General features: G+C 35.9%; 2 protein-coding genes across 2 annotated transcripts in view; one reads left to right on the forward strand and one right to left on the reverse strand.

The window, feature by feature from the left end:
• Positions 1 to 16,163, reverse strand: part of LOC113516574 (AT-rich interactive domain-containing protein 5B-like) — a 76,770-nt gene extending 60,607 nt beyond the window's left edge. Inside the window, exons 1-3 of the mRNA XM_052899062.1 lie at positions 15,413 to 16,163; positions 4,049 to 4,190; positions 1,091 to 1,200 (exon numbers count right to left, since the gene is read on the reverse strand). Of these exons, the coding sequence (XP_052755022.1) occupies positions 1,091 to 1,200; positions 4,049 to 4,190; positions 15,413 to 15,433 (273 nt within the window). The 5' untranslated portion in view covers positions 15,434 to 16,163. The remainder of the gene's footprint in view (positions 1 to 1,090; positions 1,201 to 4,048; positions 4,191 to 15,412) is intronic.
• The window catches only part of LOC113509324 (U4/U6 small nuclear ribonucleoprotein Prp4), a 251,128-nt gene that overhangs the window by 76,899 nt on the left and 152,752 nt on the right, over positions 1 to 21,477 (forward strand). The window lies entirely within an intron of this gene.

The following is a 21,477-nucleotide window of genomic DNA, read 5'->3' on the forward strand; positions in this document are numbered from 1 at the left end:
TCACAGATATATAGATGGACGTGCTAACAGTCAGGCAAACATCAACTGTACTAAAAAAACATTCACAGATGCTGTTTGATCCAAATTTGAAGAGTAATAAACGTCGTAAAAATTCTGTTTGTTCTACTAAAGCTTTCAAAAAATGTTTTTTTTTTTTTTAAATATAATAAAATCAACGCTCAGTTGTCAATCTACCGACATCATAGGTACACTTGTCAAAAGCTCACATCCAATTGGTTGAAAACACTCGACTACGATGCTACAGGGGGCCACAGATGTGAGAAAATAACTTAAAGACCTTAATTTTTTATATGAACGCGTACAAACACAAAGACACACAGCGAGTGACACGCATGCACCTACACACACACGCACACATACTCGCGCACATACGCACACACGCGCGCGCACACACAACTTCCAGATTAAATTATAATTAATCATCTCTTCCTATAAATTATATTTATTACATTGAATTCACTTATTATATTACAAGTGCTTAGTAAGTAACCCTGCGGAGTGAGGCCCTGGTGACCTGCAATACAGGTATTCTTATACCTATCTCAGGCACCAGTCTCTCACAGTTATATTTATAATTTGATTACTTTAATATAAGCATATCTATCATTGTATCTCACTGTGAATTGTGAAGAGAAAATAAATCTATTTATTATTATTATTATATTTAGATTTGCATGCCTACAATTTTAAGTCAATTAGACAGATGCCAAAAAGTTGTGTCACATGGCCCTTATAATGTCAAATGTCTGTTTAAAGCAAATAAATATTTCAAATATTTCATTTCATTTCATTTCATATATAACAAAATTACTACAAAAATATTGAGGGCTGATTCTATTTCTACTTCACTGTACATCTTCTTACAATTTATGATCGCCTAGTACTTTCTCTTCCACTGATTGGTAAAAAAATCATTTACCATGCGCCATAACAATCTCATAAATTCATTATAAAAAAAAAAATTAATACCATATAGTCTCTTTTGATATGACGCGCAATTTTTTAACAAACGATATCCGTTCACGAGTATGATTTAGGAATATAGTTGAAAAATTACTTTATAACTTACCTCCCCGTGTAAACCTCGACCATCGGGCGTGTTCTCAGGCAGGAAGTACAGCCTGAGACTCACCAGGGTCTGGTCTGAGACCCTGTCGGTCCATAGCAGTTGTAATTCGCCTGTGGACAAGATTTTTTTATGTTAGCACAGAAGGGAATGGTTCACTGATGGGCAATGGTAACTACTCTCTATAGAAATGAACAGAAGTAAATGAAGTCACTGATAGAATTAAATTTTTAGTAATGGGCACAAGCGGCCCCATTGTCAGTAACATACTCTGGTCGCCTCCAATGCGGTTCCACCTTCCTAATAAATTCGTCACGACTGAGTTAGTTTCATCCTCACCTATCATGCCTTCCTAGTACCCCGCCAGTGTACATGTATAGGACAAGTGGGTATACAAGAACAAATGGGGACCTTTAGGGAGGGCGATTATTAGTATTGGGGACTATCGTCCCATTCCCAGTAACATACCCTGTCTGGTCGATATCAAGGCGTGGGTAATTTCTAATGAATTTGTCTTCCTCCTTGAATCCTCAATTTGTCATACTTCTAATATTATTAACCTATTCTTCTGGGGGGAAGGGATTGTTAGTAATGCGGATTACCACTCCACTTGCTAGCAATATACCCTGTCCGGTAGACCTCCACGTGATCTGGAAACCATCGTGCTGAATTCCAAGTGTATTCATCACAATGGGCTAACTGATCTAGTACTTCATTCTCATCAATCATGTGTCCCTGGTACCCCGCCAGCGTATACCGTTAACGCAGAAGGAGTTACATTTGTCCATTAAAAAACCTATTTTTCTAGGGGGGAGGGATGCGAACTACCAGCCCCATTGCTAGCAATATATTCCGCCATGTTTTGACCAGGTTCTATCAGATTCCGTATGCGAACGGAATAGAGGGCATAAAGCTACTTAATTTTAATTATACATATGTACATATATACATGTGGACATGGAGGAGAATGGAAAGGATAAGTTGGACAGAAAAACTAACGAACGAGGAAGTCCTAAAAAGAGTGAACGAGAAGAGAACATTGGTTGAAATAATAAAGAATAGAAGAGCCAAAATGCTGGGCCACCTTATACGACATGACGATTTTTTTAAGAGCATAGTAGAAGGAAAGATGGAGGGCAAAAGAGGAAGAGGAAGACCGAGGAATAACTACATGGGACAGATAAAGGAAACACTAGGCGTCATGTCGTATAGGGAGATAAAGGATATGGCCTGGGACAGAGCTGGCTGGAGGAAGATGCATGAATTAGTTGCACCGACAAGAGGAAACTCTTAAATGATAAAAAAAAAAAACATATATACAAAGCTTATGTAAAAATATCAATACGGATTACTAAGATAAAACATATTTCCTTAATTTTCTTTTTTAATGGATGATAATGGAATGGTAACCCCGCCTGCGCTATCAGTATACACTGGCGGAGTACTAGGGACACATGATAGGTGAGGATGACATGGCATGTCAGTTAGCCCATAGTGATCGACACATCTGGCATTCAGCACGATGGTTTCCAAGGGAACCACGGGAGGTAGACCCGACAGGGTATATTGCTAGCAATGGGGCTAGTAGTCCCCGTTACTAACAATCCCTTGCCCCCTTTATTTTACTTGGTAGGCAACATTAAAATTACTGTTATATACTCTATATTTTTTTGATGGGTGAAAATGGTATGGTAACCCCGCCTGCGCTAACGGGATACGCTGGCGGAGCACCAGTGAAGGGTGATAGATGAGAATGAAAACAGGCCAGTTAGCCCATCATGATGAATTCATCAGGAATTAACCATGATAGTTAGTTAGATAGAGGAATAGCGAGGAGGTCGACTTGGTTGGGTATATTGCTTGATTTAATTTATATTTTATATAGTGTATGAAATTATTGTATAACATTCAAATACAAATTTTTGTTTATGAATAAATAAAATAAATAAAAAATAAAAATAAATATATTGCTAGCAATGGGATTCTCAGTCTCCATTACTAACAATCCCTTTCTCCCCTAACTATTATATTGTCCGTTTGATCCTGGCATAGAATAGGCCATCCCATTCCTTTCCCGTGGGTGTCGTAAGAGACGACTAAGGGAAAGCGAGGGACGAGCAGCAGCGTCCCTCTTAAAACATCTCTGAAGCCTAACTGCGGTTGCCAATCCGCTTGCCAAGCGTGGCGACTACTGGCAAAACCCCCCCAAGGGAGGCTTATGTCCAGCAGTGGACAGTTAAAGGCTGATATAAAGATGACAAAAACTATTATAAATATATAAAAAAAAATCTAAACTTGGTATTGTCTTGGTGATGTCCATACCACTGGTTATTTGTTTAGAATTATCTCGTTTAATTCCGCCACCATTAGTATGCGTGCGACTGCCAACACTCGGAGACTGACCACCACTGTTACTGCCAGAAGTATTTTTTTTATACAACTTACACACTTACTTACTTTTTTTTTATACACACCACAACCATTTTTTTTATACAACTTAGAATGGCAAACAAGCTGACGGCCCACCTGATGGAAAATAGTAACGGTCGCCTATAGACATGAGCAGTACCGTGGACATAACAGAGTATACTGTTTCGCCCATGATACCCCCCACGCGTTGCCATTCCTGAGGACTCAGGTGTTATTCCTCTGTACCCAGTAAATTCACGCCATATCCCACCCTTCAAACCGAAACACAGCCATGCAAACACAACTGCTTCACGGTAGAAACACGAATGGGACAGAAGTGTCCAAGCAAACGACTTTTGTACAAAGTCTCCCTCTGGTATAACTTTCTATATTAGCCATCAATCTCCAATAAGATGGAGTTACGACCTCAAATGCATTGCAGGGAGTCAGTAGATGCAGGTGGCTGAAGACCGTTCCTTATGGCGGTCTATGGGGGAGGCCTATGTCCAGCAGTGAACAGATCATGGCTAGAATGATGATAAAAAAACTCACCAATGGAGACCAGCTCGGAGTCCTGCCAGATCCTAACGAAGAAGAAGTCCCCAATGGCGACTATCCTCTCCCGGGGTCCGGTCAGCCGCAGTGCCTTGTAGAAGGTGTATTGCCCATGTTGACCGCATGGGGACCCCACCAGCTGGGAACAACACAATGTACGTTATATGGAGGATAGTAGATTATTAATAATGGGGACACTAGTACCCACTGCTAGCAATATATAAAGAAAAGTTTATGATAAGGTCTAAAAGTCCAATTGCTAATAATATAGGGTATGTTCGGTCGACCTCCACGCGGTTCCACCTGGAACAATTAATCACTGTAGAATTCGTCACGATGGGCCAATGGACCCGCATTTATTCTCCCCTATCATGCCTTACTGGAGTTTACCATAAGAACAAGGAATTACATAGAAGGAGCGATAAAATTGTCAGTTCATAGCAGGCTATTGTATGGAAAATGTTATACGGCCGTATAACCCTACCAAATACAGATACAATCTGCTCGCATACTTTCTACATAATCTTTTTTTTACAACACAGGGGGCAAACGAGCATGCGGCTCACCTGATGGTAAGTGACTACCGCCGCCCATGGTCACCCACAACACCAACGGCATTACAGGTGTACTGGCGGCCTTTTAAAAAGGAATATACTCTTTTCTTGTAGGTTATGTTGTCGTATCGGTTCAGAAATACCGCTGCTGGAAGTTGATTCCAAAGAGTGGTTGTGCGTAGAAGAAAGTGCCTTGAAAAACGCACGGTGGAAGACCGCCACTCGTCCAGATGGTTGGAATGAAAATTTTGTGTATTTAATTTTATTTAATTTCTAGTAATGTAAAATTTGTCATTGACAAATAATTGACATATCAAACATTGTCTATACACCAGCCTGCTATGAATTGAGAAAAATAGCAACCAGATGGTGTATCTTTCGTCCTCTTTTTACTAATTATATTTGCATAAGAAGAAAGGAGGCAACCGTATGATTTACAGTTTTTATTTATATCGTTCCTTCTATGTAAGTCCTTGTTCTTAGAGTTTACTACCCCATTATATACCAGACATCTTTGTACAAAAGTCGTCTGCTTGGACGCTTTCAACAAAAACTCTGCCACAACCCTTAGAAATATAACAAAATAACAGTGGAATTGCGTATCTTATATAAGTAGAAAAAATATATATATATATATATATATATATATATATATATATATATATATATATATATATATATATATATAAACGATAACATACTATATCTATTTTAATACTTAAAAAAAATGGACAATTATAAAGCGGTAATTGGAAAGCTATTTACATTAATACGGTATTAATCTTTGTTATTTTAAATATTTTATTATATAATAAGTAATTATTTTTATGCAACTTAGAATGGCAAACAAGCTGACGGCCCACCTGATGGACAGTGGTAACCGTCGCCTTTACACATGAGCAGTACCATGGACGTAACAGAGTATACTCTTTCGCCCATGATACCCCCATTGCGTTGCCATTCTTGAGGACTCAGGTGTTATTCCTCTGTACCCTGTAAATTCACTGCCATATCCCACCCTTCAAATTTAAACACAGCTATGAAAACAACTGCTTCACGGTTTAAACACGAATGGGACAGAGGCGCCCAAGCAAACGACTTTTGTACAAAGTCTTTTTATAATAAAAAATAGAATTGAATTAAAAACCTACTTCCTTAAAAAGTTGCTTCCGCGGAAGAGCTAACTGAATAATATCTCCTTAGAACACATGATATCCTGGTACCTTCTGCTCGGATTTGTAAATTATATTTTTTATTAGAAGCTTACGGCGCGCCTGATGGAAAGTGGTAACCGTCGCCTACACATGAACAGCACTGTGGACATCTCAAGTTACACTGTGACACCCATGGTATCCCTCACGCGTTGCCATTCCTGAGAACTATAGTGGCATATCCCACGCTTCAAACCGAAACACAGCCATGCGAACACAACTGCTTCACGGTAGAAACACGAATGGGACAGAGGTGCCCAAGCAAACGACTTTTGTACAAAGTCTCCATCTGTTAAATACTAAATTAAAAATAACTTAACCCACAACTGGGTTATCCAATTAGACTAAACGAGTTCCCAATTACGAAACAAAATTAACATAATACTGTAAATGTCACTAGTCAGCAGTACAGCAGACAGAGTAAGCCTTAGGCTTTGGTGATGTTTTAAAAGACTACAGCATGGGGTTATTCAAAAGGGGGGTAAAGAGGTCTCTTCAGGGTCGTACAACGCGCGCGTAATGCCTCTGGTATTGCGGGTGTTCATAGGCTACGGTAACTGCTTACCATCAGGTGGGCCGTATGCTTGATTGCCACCTCAGTGGTATAAAAAAAAATGTACAGACATTATCCTGTTTCATAAAATACATTACTAAAATATATATAACTAGCGGCCCGTCCCGGCTTCGCACGGGTGGACATTTTTACAACGTTTCAAAAAGTGGCCATCGTGACATAACGATAATAGTTGGACATATAGTGTCGTGAAGTTTTTTGTAGTTATTGATATTTTCTTCAATATTGTAGAACATACTTTTGTTCTATCACCAATAGTTTCCGCAGCGCACGCGACCAAAGATATTTTATAGCATTTTTTCTACACCTCGAGTTACGTTACTAAAGTTTTAGTAAGGATCCCTAATGTCTAGCCTATGTTACTCGGGCTGAATGTAGCCTTCTAATGGTGAGAGAATTTTTGAAATCGGCAAAGTAGTTTTTGAGTTTATTCATTACAAACATACATACACACACAAATACAAATCTTTCCTCTTTATAATATTAGTGTAGATTAGCTTTCTGTACATTGCAATCGAGTTACTAAATATATACAATATTGGAGAATTATTTATTGTAATTTAAAATGCAAAATACAAATGTGTTTCAGCATATTTTGTTTTCATAAAAGATACAGTAAACAAGTGGTAACAATATTAGTTCTGGACAGACCAATAGGCGTACGTTTATACGTGTATTCGCCGCGTCAGTTTCTATTTTGTACCACACGCCACTTCGTAACCAGTACGTACCGGATTAATCCTGTTCTAGAGTTGATTTACCCGGGTTTAGCCGAATATTTAGCCGGTAATAAAGCTACGTCCACACTAGTATGGTAATGGTCTCTGGTAATTAAGGTGTATACATTATAATACGTATATAAACACTAGAATTTTTTCTACACTTTTTCTACACCTCGAGTTACGTTACTAAAGTTTTAGTAAGGATCCCTAATGTTTTCTAACAATAAATATAGCCTATGTTACTCAGGGTGAATGTAGCTTTCTAATAGTGAAAGAATTTTTGAAATCGGCAAAGTAGTTTTTGTGTTTATTCATTACAAACCTACATACATATACAAAAATACAAATCTTTCCTCTTTGTAATGTTAGTAAAGATTGAAAAAAATAAAAAAAATATCGATATAAAATACCAATCAAGTTCAAACACTAGTCGTGGAACGCAACCGTCCATTCGTTGCCCCATTATTGGGCATTTAATTCCATATTTTTTGTTGCATTTCGTTCAGGATGCGTTCACCGCACGCTGAACTTTGACATCCTATTTTTTTTTTTGTCGTAATACATATTATAATGTTAAAATCAGTATCGCAGATAATTGTATAAAATTATTTTAATAATATAATATTTATTTATTTATTCATTAGTACAAATATGTGTACATGGCGGACTTAATGCTAAAAGCATTCTCTCCCAGTCAACCATAGGCAAGTGTCAGAATACTTGAATGCGGTACTACTAATTATTGATATACATACATACTAAAATTATATATAGAAACGAATAGATATATATGAATAACAAATATACTTACACATATATGACATATACTATATTGTACACGAAATTGAGAATAATATAAAGTACTTACTGCTCGGATAAAAATAAAAAGTGTGCGTTAACGCTTTTTTTGAAAGATGGTTTAGTCGGTAGTCTCTTAATGGCATCAGGAAGCGCGTTCCAGAGTCGTGAAGAATGTAGGAGAAAAGAGTTTGAAGCGTAACCAGTACGGTGAGAGGGGAAAGATAATTGGAGAGTATTATTGGAACGAAGGTTACGTTCGTGAATTTCAAAAAATAATGGAATTTACTCCTTAAGTAGTTAGGAGACTGGGGGTTTCGAAGAAGAGTGTAGAGGGTACAAAGAGTTCTAACGTTTCTGCGTTGACGAATGGAAAGCCATTTGAGCTGAGACCGATATAAAGAAATGTAATATAATATTTAGAAGCTTATTAATTAACTTTTGTTTGGGTTTTTTTTATTTAACTTTCTTTTTTATGTTTAATTTTTTTCACTAATAGTTGCAACCGAATGGTTTCGTTGCAGTCGCATTTATTATTGGATCGTGCTGTGCGCACATGTTGTGGCAAGTTTACCTGATCAATACATTATTATACTTGCATGTTATAGTTTAAGTTTGTATTTGTAAACTTCTGTTATGTGCGCCAAATAAATAAAATAAAATAAAAATAAAATAAAAACCGATCAAATCCGAGTCGATTTCGCGCGTAAAAATAGAAAAAATAAAGAGATACATTATGTAATGCATTATTTTACCAGAGGGAGACTTTGTACAAAAGTCGATTGCTTGGGTACCTCTGTCCCATTCGTGTTTCTACCTCTGTTAATAAAAAAAAATTGTAACTGACGGAGACAGAGAGAAAAAAACTGACGGAGGTATGAGGTGACAAATATAAAAAAAATACAACCGAAAAAGGAACCTCCTATTTGGAAGTCGGTTAAAAAAGTATCTCATGAACAAACAGAAGCGGCTATTTTTACACATACGTTACCCAACAGCGCAATGTGGGTCATTGACTCTGTACGCTGTGTAGTAAGGATTTTGGCGATTGACCGATAAAATGCTCTAAGCAATTATTTTACTATTACTTTTTAACTCCATACATAGGGGGGGGGATTGTTAGTAACACCGAAAAAAAATTAAGTTTACCTTTTTAGTGTACACATTAAATTAGGTTTAATTAAATACAGTCGCCTATTTTTTCATTACATTTTAAAATGATGTATCGCATGAAAAATCCAAACGATGCCTTTACAATTAATACGTTTATATGTCTGGTTGGCATACTTATTTCTTGCATACTTTTCGTGAACAGTATTTATATATTTTTGTGTATTTGTGTAGGCGTTTATATGCATGTATGTATATATATTTATATGTGTGTATATATATATATATATATATATATATATATATATATATATATATATATATATATATATATAATAATAATGAGTAGGGAATATTTAAATAATTATATGTATCACATCTCCCATATTTAGAACTCACAAAATTTTTCATCGTGCCTCCCAGCAAATTGTTTATAATTACTCCTCTCCATCCAAAGGTTGCCTGCAAGAGATCGCTCTTAGCGATAAGGTCGCCCATTTTTTTCTCACTGTGATTATTTCTTGTAATTATTTATATTTATAATAAGTTCACTATTGTAATCTTTTGGAGGAAACAATAAAGAGTATCTATCCATCTACAATCAGACGATTGTGATATTAATATCAAGCTTCTTAAGGTTTACTTTACAATATTTAAATTAGTCAGCCAGTCCTTCATTCCTGAGAAATCCGATCCCGTCCTAACTTTTTTTATGCCTTTTTTCATTTGACACGATCTTATGCCAGATGGATAGCTTGTATTCCCCGATATCTACAACTACTCCGCTACTTCATCGTGATGGGCTAACTGGTCTGTTTTCATTCTCACCTATCACCCTTCACTAGTGCTCCGCCGGCGTATCCCGTTAGCGCAGGCGGGGTTACCATACCATTTTCACCCATCAAAAAAAAAAAAAAACTACTCCGCTACTTGAGCGGCTTCTTGGTTTTTTTACCTGATCTGTCACTACTTTTCCAGATTGACATTGCTTTTTTACTTCTTTCATATTTTTTTATGTTATTTCTACATAATACAAAATATTAAGTACTCCATAAAGAGAAGAAAGGGATCGTTAGTAATGGGGTCTAATAGCCCCATTACTGGCAATATGCCCTCTCAGGTCGACCTCCACGCGGTTCCCCATGGAAATTATCATAATTACTTCTAGTGTAATTCGTCACGATGGGCTAACTGACCTGCCTTTACATCCTCACCTATCATGTGTCCCTGGTACTCCGCCAGCGTATACCGATAGCGCAGACGGGGTTACCATTCCATTATCATCCATTAAAAAATAAGACCCTGATTTCGTTTCAAAGTATTAAAAAAAAAACTATCAAAAGCATGTCGGCCGATGGCTATTGTAGGGTTCCGTACCTATTAATTAACTCGGTCAATTACCGTGAACGGTTGACTCGTGAGATTGTTTTGTTGTTTGTACTGAACAATTGTTTGTTTCGATATTAAGCAGGTATTTCCATACATACATACCATACATATCTGTCACGCCTGTCTCCCATTATGGTAGGCAGAAACAATGGAACGCCAAATGCTTCGATTCAAACAAACCTCCTTCGCTTCCTCCACATTCATCAATCTTTTCATACACGCTCGCCGGTTACGGGTACTTTTAATTTGGCCCTTCCTCAGCACGTCGCCTGTTTGGTCGACATACGTCCGTCTAGGGCGGCCCCTACCGACATCTCCATTCATTCTTGCTCGATAAATTTCTTTCGTAATTCTTCTTTCATCCATCCTCTCCAAATGACCAAACCAACGCAACATTCCTTTTTCGATTTTTGTCACTACACCGTCTGTTTTGTTGTTTGTAATGAACAATTGTTTGCTTCGATATTAAGCAGGTATTTCCATAGGCCATATATCTGTTTTTAGGGTTCCGTGCCTCGACCGAAAAACCGAAACACTTATAGGATCACTTCTTTGTTCGTCCGTCCGTCTGTCAAGACCCTTTTTCTTAGGAACGCGTAGAGGTATCAAGGTGGACCACGAGGAGGTCAACCTGACAGGGTATATTGCTAGCAATGGAACTGGTAGTTCCCATTACTAACAACCCCCCCCCCCCACAAATAGGTCAATTTGCAAATCGTTAAAAATTACACGAGAGTCAACCACGATGGTTTCCAGGGAAGAATCGCGTGGAGGTCGATCTAACAATGGGAGGCTATACCTCCTTCCTCTAGCATTAAAACCGCTTTTTTTTAGAAAGAGTATAAGCGTTTTTAATAATACCACTACCAAAAATTTGCATTGGGAATCGAACCCGCGACCATTGGACTGCGAGGCAACGTCGAACCACTACGCCATGCGCTATCCTCAAAATTCTCAGGCTTCACGCTTAGGACTACGCTCGTCTGACACCCTTTATCGACTTCTCATCTCAACGTTAGAAACTGAACCTTATTCCTTGGCATCAAAGTTCAATTGTTCCGTTTCACGCAGTTCGAAATTACTCGAGTTACCGGCACAATCTAGGTGCAGACTAAAACGAATCTTGTGTAAACTACATAAGGTCCGTTTTGGTCTGCCGCGACAGGATACACAGTATAATTCAGATAAAGTAATTTATTAATAATCTAATACAAATATCACGAGATTTCTCTTTAAACATTCATTTTTTAATAAATAAGCCCCTGAATTCTTGCGAAACTAAGATTAGGTAAAAGTGAAAAAAAAAAATTGAAATAAATAAACATGACGCAGAGGCATAACTTTAAATATGGGAGGGAGGGATTGTTAGCAACGTGGAATACCAGTCCCGTTGCTAGCAATATACCGAAACAGGTCGACCTCCACGAGGTCCCCCTTGGAAACCATCTTGTTAACCAGGTGTGTTCATCACGACTTGCTTTTCTCTCCTCACCTATCACGTTCCCTTGTACCTCGCCAGCGTATACCGTTAGCGCAGGCGCGGTTACCATTTCATTATCATCCATTAAAAAAAAAACTAAAAAAAGGGGGGGGCTGAGTGGGCCGTGCCCATCCTGGAATCGCTCGATACCCACCACAGGAAACGAGCAAAGCTTCACAGACATCCACTAACCGGGAAATAACCTCAAATTCGCCAACAGGCGTCACAGTGTATTCTGTGACACCAATATAGTGTTTTGTTTAAATAGGCGGCTACCGTGGGTCGTCAACTTGTTTGCCGCTGCTATTTGGCAATCCATAAAAAAAATTTACAATTGTTTATTTTTACACTTGGCATATTTAGCGAGCAATACTAAATGTGTGGTTTTATCGAATTAGGAAACTCATAATAATGTAAGTATGTACGTTGGCGCTTCATCGGCTAAACAAATCATCACTTTTTTTATACAACTTAGAATGGTAAACAAGCTGACGGCCCACCTGATGGAAAGTGGTAACCGTCGCCTATAGACATGAGCAGTACAGTAACAGAGTATACTGTTTCGTCCATGATACCCCCCATGTGTTGCCATTCCTGAGGACTCACGTGTTCCTCTGTACCGTGAAAATTCACGCCATATCCCACCGTTCAAACCGAAACACAGCCGTGCAAACACAACTGCTTCACGTTAGAAATACGAATGGGACAGAGGTGGCCAAGCAAACGACTTTGGTACAGTCTCCCTCTAAATGGGGGGGGGGGGGGGTTAAAATACCAGGAAAACATGATAGGCGAGGAAGAAAGCAAGTCATTTGGCTCATTATGAGGAACTAACCACTACTAAATAATAATAACTAAATGATCTGCTTTCATCCTCGCCTATCGTGTGTCCCTGGTACCTCGCCAGCGTATACCGTTAGCGCAGGCGAGGTTACTCCATTATCATCCATTAAAAAAAAATAATTAAAAAAAAAAGGGATTTTTTATAAATTTTGTCTCTCTCTCTGCAGATTTCCTCCGGTAATCGCACACAAATGCTGCACCAAATCGAAAACGGTTTCCACATTTCAGTTCCCGAAGGTGTAACTTAAATCCCACCCCTCAAACCGAAACACAGCCATGCAAACACAACTGCTTCACGGTAGAAACACGTATGGGACAGAGGTACGCAAGCAAAAGACTTTTGTACACTCTCCCTCTAGATGGAGGATTTTTTAAATACCAGGGAAACATGGGACAGGGAAGGTGTAACTTAAAAACTGGTATACTTCGATACGCCATCTTCTCGATATAGAACTACAAAAATAAGATAAATGTAATAAGAAAGTAAGACAAATGCTGTAGAGATGAGAGCTCTGAGAAGTATGTGTGGTATTACATTAAAAGATAGAGTATGAAACAGTGTGATTAGAGAGAAGTGTGGACTGAAAGACGGTGTAGTGACAAAAATAGAAAAAGGAATGTTGCGTTGGTTTGGTCATTTGGAGAGGATGGATGAAAGATGAATTACGAAAGAGATTTATCGAGCGAGAATGAATGGAGATGTCGGTAGGGGCCGCCGTAGACGGACGTACGTCGACCAAATAGGCGGCGTGCTGAAGAAGGGCCAAATTAAAAGTACCCGTAACCGGCGAGTGTGTATGACAAGATCGATGAATGTGGAGGAAGCGAAATAGGTTTGTTTGAATCGAAGCATTTGGCGTTCCATTGTTTCTGCCTACCCTAATGGGAGACAGGCGTGACAGATATGTATGTATGTATGTAACTTCAAAAATTCACGCGTAACAAATGAATGTGAACGAAGTGGCGGGCAAAAAACTAGCTACATTTAAAATCGATTAGTTAAGTTGTTCATTGCAAGCAAGCAGTGTCCATGTACCTAGATGCATAATCTAACTAGAGCGAAAGTAAAAATTTAAATTGTAACAGATAATGCAAGGAGAAAACTATCGCTCTACTAAACCTATTAACAATAGGGGGAAAGGGATAGTAAGTAATGTAGACTACTAGTTCCATTGCTAGCAATATACCTTATCAGGTCGACCTCCACGTGGTCCCCCCTGGAAACCATCGTGCTGAATTCCAAGTGTATTTTTTTTAATGGGTAAAAATGGACTGCTAACCTCGCCCGCGCTATCGGTATTCACCGACGAGGCACCAGTGGAAGATGATAGGTGAGAATGAATGCAGGTTAGTTGGCCCATCATGATGAATTCATCAGGAATTAACCATGATAGTTTCCCAGGAGGAACCGCGAGGAGGTCGACCTGGTTGGATATATTGCTAGCAATGGGATTCTCAGTCTCCATTACTAACAATCCTTTTTCCCCCCTTCCAGATGTATTCATCACGATGGGCTAACTAACCTGCCTTTTCATTCTCACCTATCATCCCTCACTGGTGCCCCGCCGGGGTATACCGATAGCGCAGGCGGGGTTACCATTCCATTATCATCCATTAGAAAAAAAAACCTATCAACAATTAATAAAAACTAAAAACTTGTCATTTTTAGGAATTACACTTAGTAAAAATAAAAATCTATTTATATGAAAACATCGATAATTTAGCACTAATTAAATCACTAAATAAGAGGGGGGGGATCTCTAAATATCGACAATTTAGCACACCGCGTCACGCAACACGCACTAGCAATATCGTTAAATAAAAAAATACCTAATTTACAAATAATTATTTCGAGTATCTCCGAACATCTCCGAACAACCTAAAGGTTGACTGGTAGAGAATGCCTATAGCATTAAGTCCGCCTTTTGTACCATATTTTATTGGTCAATAATGTTTAAATATATAAATAAATTATGTTTAGGTACCTACACTGTATTAATCATTTATTACATTTATTATATTATGTTTCACAGAACATTGAATATAGATGCATAATGTGTATAATATAAAAAAAAAACTTAAAAAAAAAATTGTTATCGATAATTCCCGCACTGCGCCACATCACTAGCACTCGCTGATATGGCGCACAGCGGCAGGGTTGAATTGAAGCCAACAATTTATTTCCTTAACTTCTGAACACTCCATTTATTATAATTAAATATCTAGGTATCTACATAATTATAAGAATTATTCACAAATTAATTATATTAAAAAAAAATGTTAAATATTTTATTACATCATAGATAGGTAATTATAGGTTAATTAATTAAAAAGAAATAAAGGTCATAGATTAGACATTAATATTTTTTTTAATTTGTACTATTTGAAATTAAGTAAAAGGAATTCAATCGAACAGCTTCCTCTATGTAGTGGATCGGCGAAACAATGGATGACGTCACGCGTTAACAAAAGTAGGTTCTCAAAGAGCACTTACATTAATTCGATACGACTGTTTTTACATCCATTTTCCACTCAAACGCTCGAGATGTTTTTCAAATTAATTAAATAAGAACAAACGAAATTATAAACGTTATTATCTAATCAAATTAAAACCTACATTTATAATATGCTCTAATTAAAATGGAAGGAAGTACTATATTATTAAGAAAATTCAAATTACCTTGAACGACGGTTTATCCATAATTAAAAACAATCCAAAGGACAAAGGAAAAACATCCAAGCAGTCACTTTAACTTCACAAAAACACAAATCGAGTGCATATCTTTGAATGGGACACCATGTAACATCGTATAAAACAAAACAATGGTTACTATGCAATATTATTTTAAACTTTTCAGCTTACACATTGCACTAAATTTATAACACACTGAATGTTCTGTGGCAGTTATTTTTCAACAAACTATAATTAGATACACTACCTACACTACACTACACTACACTGTATACGCGCGCACGGAGGTAAGGAAATTACACTTTTTTAATTTAATTTTTTTTAATTTAATTTTCATGTCCAAATGACAATGGAATAACGGTTATAATGCCAAGTTTCCGAACGAGCCGTTCAATAATGATTGATGGAGATAATTATTTAATTATCTGCAACGTAGATAAACGATTGTGTTAATAATACTAATCGCATACACATCCATATTCACACACGCGCGACGACACACACACGTAGTAAATCAAGAGAAAAAAAAAATAACATTATAATAATAATTATTTTTAATCACATAACGACATATTATTTCGATCATAACTGTTTAGTCGTAAAATTAATGTGTTGATGATGATTCAAATTAAAATATTACGAACACAATAAAACAATATGGCGATCGTTTGACAAAAATAAGTCAAAACACGCGCGAGGGGAAGCGTTCGCTTGACAGCAACACGGCCATCCCAGCACACGGCCGTGGCGTATCTGTGTGATATTTTCTTACCCGCTCACACGCTGAGAACCTAGGGTTGAACCTACTTTGTCAAATACTTGCTGATTTATTTGTTTAGCATATAAATTTTATTTTATTGCTCCGCCATCTTGTCGAGTGTCATTGTACGTATTGTTGTGAAATTATATAAAATATTATTTTTTAAAGTAAATTTTATAATTTAGTCGATTTTAATATAATGTCTAGCCTAATACCAAGTAGATAAACAATTAGTATATAAATTAAACCAATATTTTTTTAATTTTTTTTTATTGAATATAAAATAAAGAAAAAAATAAATCTAAAATAATAAATGAAACATAGTATTTGAAGAATATAGTTTCTTAATATCATAAATATAACTAAATATATACTTTAAATGTAAGATTTCTGCCGTGTCATGTATGAAGTAATAAATTACAATTTGCCTTATATTTTAAGAACAAAGATAAGATAAAGCATTTCATTGTTTGCTCTTAACTACTTATTTTAATTTTTATGGTAAAATTGGAAACTATTTGAACTACTATTACCAAATATTCTTAATTAGTATTTTGTTTTAATTATTTTTGATACGTATATGCATATGTGTGTATTAATTATTTTTTATAGCAACAAGTAAGATTCAATGTTCCAAATCATTAAATCTACTCGTTAACTTTCTAAAAATATTAAATATTACCTTTGTATAACAATAGTAATAAATCTATAATAATAAATAAATCTGTTAGCCCACGTTTATTATAAAATTATATAACGCAGCTATGATTTTAAAATGGCGCCGTCGCCGGCCCTACTGCACGCACACATAGCCGTAATCTGCTACATCTATACGTACGTAGGTACATACAATATTTTTTACATAAATATAATGATTGGCGTAGTACAAACGAAATGTTCACATAATTTTTTAACCGACGTTCAAGGGAAAGAGGGTACTGTTGTTAGTTGTATTTATTTTTAGATTTTTAGTACCACATTGAATATTTTCTTAATATTCAGTAAAATAAATAAATTAATAATTAGTAAATTAATTAATTTATTTTTAATTTTCATCACTGCATAATAAGGTCTTATTTAGATTATTTTTTAGATTATTTCGTGTCATTAAAACTTAAAACATTTAAATTCCAAAAGTTGATTATAAAAATAAACAAATAAATTTACTAATGGTATATTTTTGTTTACAAAATAAGTAACTAGTAAAAAATAAACTCCTCTGAGCACGCAACGTTGTTCGAGAGATTAGGAATGTATTAATGAATAAATCCAAACAAAAATAATGAAATTATCCCATTATCCTGTGTCTATATCCTATGTGGTTAAGCCGATAAGATACCAAGAGTTACCAAATTAAAAGACAACCAAACAAGTTACATTCCACGTTAATTAGTTAGTAACTAGTTATGGCCCATGGCTTTGCACGTATGGATTTTAGAAAAAAAAGAAAAATCAATGAAATTCTCCATTTCAAGATGGCGTATCGACATGAAACATACACTGGATTTTAAATTACACCTTCAGGAAAACTACTGTGAAAACTGTATCCAATTTATGTGATACTAAAACAAATATGCAGACAAACAAGCAGATAGAATATCTAAAAATTATTGTTCCAGAATTTTTTTAAACAACTTACTATGACAAACGAGCTGACGGTCCACCTGATGGAAAGTGGTAACCATCGTCTATAGACATGAACAGTACCGTGGACATAACAGAGTATACTGTTTCATCCATGATACCTCCTCATGCGTTGCCATTCCTGAGGAGTAAAGGTGTTATGCCTGTACCCTGTTGATTGATATATATATATATATATATATGAAAGAATTTTGGTGTAAATTTTTTTAAATTGGTATTTTATTAATTAAGGTATAATTTAATAATATAATATGGTATATAGTTTGTACGTATAATATAATAATGTTATGTTATAATTACATTCTATATAAAAGAAAATAAAAGATTTATTATTATTATATCCCACATACAGACATACCGTCTAGTTACAAATTTAATATATTAATGAGATGTCATAACTTGTTAAATTGGTTTCGTAAATTCTTGTTTCCTCAATGACACACTTAATTGTATTTTGATTAGTATTTAATTATTGCATTAATTATGTATGTTATGTTAACTCATACAATTTTTATTGCTAACGTTATTTTTAATACTAACTTCCACTTCCACGTACTCTATCATAATTTCAGTTTTTTTTTAAAGGATGTAAATAGCATGGTAACCCCGCCTGCGCTATTGGTATACAATGGCGGGGCACCACTGAGAGGTGATAGGTGAGGATGAAAAGGCAGGTCAGTTAGCCTATCATGACGAATTCAACGATAAATTAGTCACGACAGTTTCCAGGGGGAACCGCGTGGAGGTCGACCTGATAGGGTATATTGATTATTTTAATTTTAATTTATCCTAAATACCTATGTGTAAATTTAAGTTGTTTGTGAGGAGACATAAATAAATAAATATATTATTATTATTGATAGCAATAGGCACTTACCTTTCCATTACTGATAATCCCTTCCCACCTCATCATTTCAGCTGTTAACTGTCCCTTTTTGAATATAAGCCCTCTCTCTTAAGGGGAGTTTTGCCAGTACTTGCCACGCTTGGGAGCCGAATTGGCAAGTGCAGTTAAGTTATTAAAAATGTTTAAAGAAGGATACTGCTACCCATTTCTCTACTATTAAGTTCCCTTAGTTACCTCTTACGACACCCACAGGAAAGGAAGACATGGCCCATTCTATACTGGGTCCTACACGACTTAGTATAATAACTATCCATACTCTAAACTAATACATAAAACAGAAAAGTCTATTTGTCTGTTCGAACACCGAAATCTTTGTAACCGCCAGACTAGAAAAATTCTTGATTTGCAGCATTTGATAGCTCATTCCTCGAGATAGGCATAGGATATTCAAAGTCATAATACGAACACGGACAAAACTGTCTTGTAAATTTTATATAAATGCAGTATTAAAATGAGGTCGAAAGATAGTTAATTGGAAAAAAAAATCATAAAAATCGAATTACGTATGGTGAAGATACTCTTAAGGATCAGATAAAAAGACACATGTTTGTAATTGAAAAATGCGTAAATTTTATAGTCTGTTTAATATTGAATTAATCATAGTAAACGTCCTTATCGCTGTACAGATATAATATTAATAGACAGAAAAAGAATCGTTACGCATAAGTAAAACTTATCTTTGTAAGTAATACGTGGTAATATAAAAAAATCTGATAAAAACAATGAAGTGATCACAAAGATTTCCCGTGACTGATTTTTAAATGTTAAAAAGTAAATAATCAAAATACTTTATTTAGAACTAGCTTTTTACCGCGATCCTGCTCCCATCTTCCTTTATGAATATTTTATATGATACTTCATACTAAGGGTGGGTAATATATAGCTATATCTATATATTTTAGTTACAATATCTATGTATTGGCTTAATAACGATTATGTTAAAAGTGTGTTATCCAAGAAATAAATATTGGATAGCAGACTTTTAACATATTCGAAAATAGATATCCGACCGATATGGGCGATATAGAAATAGATGAAATGGATAGGGGAAAAAAAAATTTCGCCATCAATATCGAAAGGAACTTGATATCGGATATATAGATATCGGATCGGTATCCATATTACTCATGCCTACTTCATATTTTTATACCCTATATATATAATATATCGCTGACTCGAATTTTCCTATTCATTCCTATTTCTTAACATGGAAATACAAGACATACATTTTTAAACATATTATTGTATTATGGAACATTCATCATCATTATATCAGGTGTTAACTGTCCACTGTTGAACATAGGCCTTCCCAAAAGGGGTTTCACCAGAAGTTGTCGCGCTTGGCAAGCTGGATTGGCAACTGTTCTTAGGCTTTGGTGATGTTTTAAGAGGAACGCTGCTGCCCATTTCTCGACTATTAAGCTCCTTTAGAAAAGGAAGGAATGGCTCACTCTAAGCCAGGAGCAATACGGCATATATATAGAACATTATGTAACAAATAATCTTATCTGCAGTCAGTCTACAAACCAGTTTGCTATCTGTAGTAAGAAATAGTTTTCCCCTATTAGCCCATCGTAACGAATTCAACGAGAATTGTTCACGACGGTTTCCAGGGAGAACCACGTGGAGGTTGATCTGATAGGGCATATTGCTAATAATGGGGCTGTCAAACTCCATTGCTAACAATTCCTTCCCCCCCGTACTACGATGTTGTCCCTATAATATATAAGGATACTCTGCAAATTTTACATATACTGTGCCCACACAGAGTATGTTGGGTATTTCAGTTAATTCATTTTTAGCTTAGCACTAGATTTCCGCAAAAAGTGGCCGAACGATACTTCGTACTTCGCATGTTTTCAATGGCACATGGATTAAAAAAAAAAACATCCGTAATTGATTAACTACATTTATGGTATTTGTTATACATTATTGTTATATATTTAAATTGCCTTTATTACTATAATTAAACATTTAGATTTAATTTAATTTAATTAATTATCCATATTTATTATACCGCTAATTCTGATCTTGTCTTAGTCTATGGTAGTTTCATGTTTTTGTTTGATAATCTGTGGCGTATCGCCGTGCCGCCATTTTGTGTCACATTATAAATAGTAAGTATTCCATTTAATATATTTTACATTTATAAAATGCCAATCTTTTAACATTATGTATATGTTTTTATCTAACATTTTAATAACTAATTAATACTCTTATCTTTTGATAACATGTTACTCGAATAGAACGTGGTTTATTAGAAAAACAATAGTTAAATAAAAGACGGCTGTGGTTGATAATTGAGATTAAAAATTCTAAGAATAGTTTTAATAGTAGAGACCGGGTAGAGGTCGAGCTGACGAGTTATGTCAGGTCGAGTGGATATTATTGTGGCCAATACTGAGTGAATTCATCACGATTGGCTAACCGATTTGATTTCACACCTGTCATCCTTCAGTTTTTTTTTTAATTCCCGTGCTATCGGTATTCGCTGGCAGAGGTACTAGGGAGACATGATAGGTGAGGATGAAAACAGGTCAATTGGCACATTATGACTAATTCTACAATAATTAATTACTATGGTTTCCAGAGGGAACCGCGTGGAAGGCGACTTGAGTGTATTGCTAGCAATAAGTCTGTTAGATCCCGTTGCTAATATTTTCTCTTGCCCCCAACATCTTTAATTGGTTCCCGCCAAAATAAATACCGCAGGCTAGTTTACCAAACCACTTTCAATCATTA

Source organism: Galleria mellonella, unplaced genomic scaffold (genome assembly GCF_026898425.1).
Source record: "Galleria mellonella isolate WM207_F2 unplaced genomic scaffold, CSIRO_AGI_GalMel_v1 utg121, whole genome shotgun sequence".
In the NCBI taxonomy this organism is placed as follows: Eukaryota; Metazoa; Arthropoda; class Insecta; order Lepidoptera; family Pyralidae; genus Galleria; species Galleria mellonella.